The sequence below is a fragment of the Neopelma chrysocephalum genome, unplaced genomic scaffold, assembly GCF_003984885.1.
Source record: "Neopelma chrysocephalum unplaced genomic scaffold, ASM398488v2 Primary Assembly neopelma1_43, whole genome shotgun sequence".
NCBI lineage: Eukaryota > Metazoa > Chordata > Aves > Passeriformes > Pipridae > Neopelma > Neopelma chrysocephalum.
Genome location: NW_020897702.1, coordinates 7519570 through 7524198, shown reverse-complemented (window position 1 = coordinate 7524198; position 4629 = coordinate 7519570). Strand labels below are relative to the sequence as shown.

The following is a 4629-nucleotide window of genomic DNA, read 5'->3' as shown; positions in this document are numbered from 1 at the left end:
CACGTATTGTGCAGTTTTTCATATATATTATATGTTCCCACCTATTTTGTGACACACAACCACAGACTGAAAATTAACCTAATAGATTATCTCACTCGTGGAAAAAACCAAGACTGTAAATGCAAAGACTGGGCGTTTGATCTTTCCCTGAATGCAATATTAGGGGGGAAAAATACATTCTAAATACGATCTACCCCAATTTACTTCATTCGACTGCTAAATACAGTGGTCGAACGCACAGTTTCTCGACCTCAGATACGTGTTTGACTCAATCCCCTCACGCACAGGGAGGCGCACCAGGACCGAAGGCGGTGCCCCACAGGGGCCGCCCGTCCCTCCCTGCTCTCGCGAGATGGGCGGTGCGCGGCAGGACATCCGGGAGCGGCGGGGCAAGATGGCGGTGGAGTCGCGGGTGACGCAGGAGGAGATCAAGAAGGAGCCGGAGAAGCCGATCGACCGGGAGAAGGTGTCCGGGCTCGGGGTGGTGGTGCCGCACCGCCTCTCCGGCCGCTCCTGGGCGCGGCGGGGCGGGCACTGGTGGTGCGGGGGGGAGTGGTGAGGGTTTGACGACGCCGTGAGGCCGCGGGACAGGGAGGCGGAGGGGGGGACGGGGAGGCGGTGGGGGGGGGGGGCGGGGGACGGGCGTGGCGAGCGGCCCCTCATCTTGATGCCCATCCCCTCGGCCCCTCATCCCCGTCCCCGCGGCCCCTCACGCCCGCCTCGCCCCGCAGACATGTCCACTGCTGCTTCGCGTGTTCACGACCAACAACGGGCGGCACCACCGCATGGATGAGTTCTCCCGCGGCAACGTGCCCTCCAGCGAGCTGCAGATCTACACCTGGTGAGTGACGCCGGATCCACACCCGGCGAGGGGTGCGAGGCGAGCGGGGCTTCCCCTGGTTGGTCCTCGGGTGCCGGAGGGAGTTGGGTGGGCAATGGTCGGAGAAGGAAACGTTGGGGAGGGTTTTGCTGCCACTGGAGTAGAGCGGTTCTAGCTGTGCCTTGGTAGCTGAGAGGGGCGTCCTTGGGAGCACAACTTGGGCTTAATGCTCATGGCTGCACACTGAGGCTTAGTGTGGCTAAATTGCCCAGTTACGGGTGCATGAAATCAGTGGCTTGTGCTGTGGCCTTGGTTATCACAACGAATCTGTTCAGTGCAGGGGTTCTCCCCTAGTGCTTAAATTTTGTTCCAGCAGTCCCGTTTTTCCAGTACAAGTAGTTGTCCCAGAAGGCTTGAACAGATGTGTGAATGGTTTATTGGTTTAATTCTTGAGAGCAGTGTGATTACTTTTGCATGGTCAGGTAGCAGTGCTTTAACAGAGAGCTGGTTTTTATTACTTTCAAATTTATTTTGGAAAACTGCTTTAGTCTCTGTTGCAAACATGTTAGGTTTTGTTTGTAGTGTTTTGAAGAATGCCTTTGAAAATGAATTATGCTTATTTTTAAATCTTCTTTTTCCTTCGTGGTATCTGGCATGGTTGTAACTTGTGCATCGTGTAGTTGAATAAATCCATTTTTGTGGCTACTAAAGCTTGCAGTTCTAATTTACTTCTAAGTGGGATTTATGGACTCTGTCCAGACTATTGGTAGTGTCTGAGCTGTTTGCCATCTGCAGAAGTCAGAATGGGCATTGTCTGTCAACACACTGCCCCTTGGTTGCCTGAAGCTCCGAGTGACTGTACAGTCTGTGTAATTAGAGATGCTTTAGTTGTGATGATTAAGTCCTTTTGTACTTGAAATTCTAGAAATGAGCTTTAGCCCTGCTCTGGTTGAAGGCTGGGAAGAGGAGTGCTGCCTGCTAAGGCAGAAATGGAAAACCGTTAATTTCTTTCTGCTTTTACATTTCCACTAATATTCAATAAACTATTTGAATATAGATGCCAACTTGGTTGAGGAGACTCTTACATTGTGCCTTGTATAAATGCATTAATGCATTAAAAAAATAAATAGACTCCTGCTGTTTAAATGGTAGCTCTTCTTAGAGACCTGGAAAAGCAGATGTTGAAATGTATACAGAGGTGAAGAGATTTGTCTTAATACCATGGTAAATCAGACACTAAGTAGAAGCTACATTTGTGTTAGGCTGTGTTGTACAGTAAGTGGTGAGTTCTCCAGGTGTTATAACCAATAACTAGAGTGACTTCATGTGACTTGATTGTTTGATCAAAATGTGTTGTTTCTCCTGTGGTGCAGTTGTGGAATCAGAGGCTCCCAGTGATGTTTTAGATCTGACTTTCAGGTATGGATATCGAGTGTGCAAAGGCAAGGAAACATATGGTTAAGTTGTCGTACTACGTTGATTCCATCTTAAATGTTTTGGGAAGATTTTTTTACTGTTGCTTTTGAGAACATGAAGCACTTTGGTTTGTTTGCTCAATCTAGGATGGATGCAACTCTGAAAGAGTTGACCAGCTTAGTGAAAGAAGTTTACCCAGAAGCACGGAAGAAGGGCACGCACTTCAATTTTGCAATCGTTTTTACAGATCTCAAGAGGCCTGGCTATAGGTAAATGGCATTTCTTCTCTGGCTTACTACTAGATTTTGGGCCCCAGAGCAGTAAATTATTATTCATTCGCACTGATTTTCAAGTTCAGAACCCATATACCAGACTTCTGAAGTTCTGTATGACAACCACTACAAACTCTTACATTGTGCTTGGTAACCATCCCTGTTAATGTGTTCCCAAAACAATGGATCTGTGTGCTTGAAAGCTTTGGTCGCTGTATTGGCAACCAGCCGGAATACCAATCTCCAACTGGAGGTAATGTTTTGTTCCTAGTAGGTCTTGCACCTAAGTTATAGCAATGATCTTGTTGCAATCTCTCTTCCAAAATGGCATGAGCTAACCTTTGTCAGGATCCAGTGGATATACCCTGCTCTGGAATCTGTGGTGTCTTGTGCTGTGTCTGTATGGGGCAAGGGATTCTTGCTAGTATTATAACAGGGTAGAAGATTCCCCCACCCTCTGCCCTGTCAGAAGGAGGATTTAGTGTAGCTTTTCTTGGTGCACGTGGTTCTGCAGAGAAAAACTTCAGTGTCTTGTGTACACAGCAAATGCCACGTAGGGTGCAGAGAATGGTGTGAGAAGGGGTTTGTGAGCTAATACTGTTCCTGTTTTGGACACCTGGAGAGACTGGCCACTGATCACTAACTTGCCGTTCCTCTGCTGCTCACAGGGTGAAGGAGATTGGCAGCACCATGTCGGGCAGGAAGGGCACAGATGATTCCATGACATTGCAGTCTCAGAAATTCCAGATAGGAGACTACCTGGATATAGCGATCACTCCTCCGAATCGCGCACCGCCCCCATCAAGCCGCATGAGACCTTACTAAACTATTGCTTCTTTGTATGATTACATATTCTGTTTATTCCTACTTGCTGTTCTAAAGCAGGCTTATTTTTTTGCTTTTGTTGCTAAGCACCTGAAAACAAAGCAGAGCATCAGAAAGGAAAGTTAACTCTTAAACCTTAACTTTTAGTTTGTTTGCTTAGTAGAAACACTTATTTTTAGCAGCGCCATCATCCTGTCCCTGATTGTTGCAGTTTGAGTAGTAAATTAGTGTGTCCAGTGTTTCAAGACTTCCATAAAATATGACCAGGAGGATTACAGGTGTTCTGTAGTTCTGTCTTGTTTGGAATAAAGATTGATGTTATTAATCTTTTGATAGTGTGGTGGTGTATCAAGGTTCTGTGTTAAAAGTTACCAATGAAACTGGGGGTTGTTGAGAGTTTTTAGCAGTCAGCTTTTAGAATCTGAAAAATGGAGGAGGGGGTAGCTCAGGGGTCTCAGTTGTCCATGGGGAAACTGGGCTGCGGCTCTGTGTGGTGTTGCCTGGTAAGTTCTTAAAGGAGCAGGATGAAGAAGGGGCATTTCGCAGCAAAACAGTGCAGTATTGGGAGGATGGGGCCCATGGCTTCTTAGCTCAGTGCTTGCCAGTTTCTTCTGTCCCTGCAGGGGGAGATGTTGAGACACACGGGTGCCTCTGGTCTTTGGCTGACCAGGAGCATCCAGCTGGTCTGGGCAGAGCCAGGCACTTGGTTCCTGCACATTGAGCCCCTGTGTGCTCAAAGAAAGGCAAGAGCAGGAGTAGAAGCCGTGGTTGCTCCTTAGAGCCTTCACCTTCCTTACTTGAGGCCTGACCAGAGGCTAAGACTGAAGTAAGTGTTCTTTCACAAGGCATGCTTTGTGTCTTGAGCTGGGATCTATATGTATTTTTTTTTTTCTCTCAGGAGTCCCTTGGTGCAGTATAGCCTGGGAGTTTTAGGTTCAGTTCTGCCCATGGCTTATTCTTCTGTCCCCCTTCTCTGGCTTCTAAGTTAAGGAGTTGCAGTTTCAGCCTTCATGAATGTCTCTCATTCACAGAATCACCTGTGTCTGAGTCACTTTTCCCCCAAAGACTGAAAAGCGTTCCCCAGTTTTTTAGAGAGCTCAAGGAAATACAGTATAAATGCTGCTTATAGAGGACTGCACCTGGAAGTGGCAATGGAGTTGCTCTAGTGTTGCCAGAGTTGGGATGGATGGGATGGTTTGCCAGGATGCAGCCACCTCTGGTGTGAGGTAGAGGTGCTCCACGATACTGCTGCTGTGAGGAACAGTTCAGTGACTTCTGTGTCACCAGGGGCAGCCT

At 47.7% G+C, this 4629-nt stretch overlaps 1 protein-coding gene across 1 annotated transcript; it reads left to right on the top strand.

Annotated features, from left to right (window-relative positions):
• The first annotated feature begins 346 nt into the window (after nt 1–346).
• SAP18 (Sin3A associated protein 18) lies at nt 347–3663 on the top strand. Its single transcript, XM_027677186.1, has 4 exons — nt 347–466; nt 732–841; nt 2383–2505; nt 3177–3663. The coding sequence occupies exons 1-4, from the start codon at nt 353–355 to the stop codon at nt 3331–3333; spliced, it is 504 nt and encodes a 167-aa protein (XP_027532987.1). The 5' UTR covers nt 347–352; the 3' UTR covers nt 3334–3663.
• Nucleotides 3664–4629: the final 966 nt, after the last annotated feature.

Bases quoted from the DNA above. Each gene is read 5' to 3' on its own strand.
- SAP18 (XM_027677186.1), top strand. From the start codon at position 353: ATGGGCGGTGCGCGGCAGGACATCCGGGAGCGGCGGGGCAAGATGGCG. The intron at 842-2,382 runs GTGAGTGACGCC...TGCTCAATCTAG, and splicing joins GAGCTGCAGATCTACACCTG to GATGGATGCAACTCTGAAAG. The intron at 2,506-3,176 runs GTAAATGGCATT...TGCTGCTCACAG, and splicing joins CTCAAGAGGCCTGGCTATAG to GGTGAAGGAGATTGGCAGCA.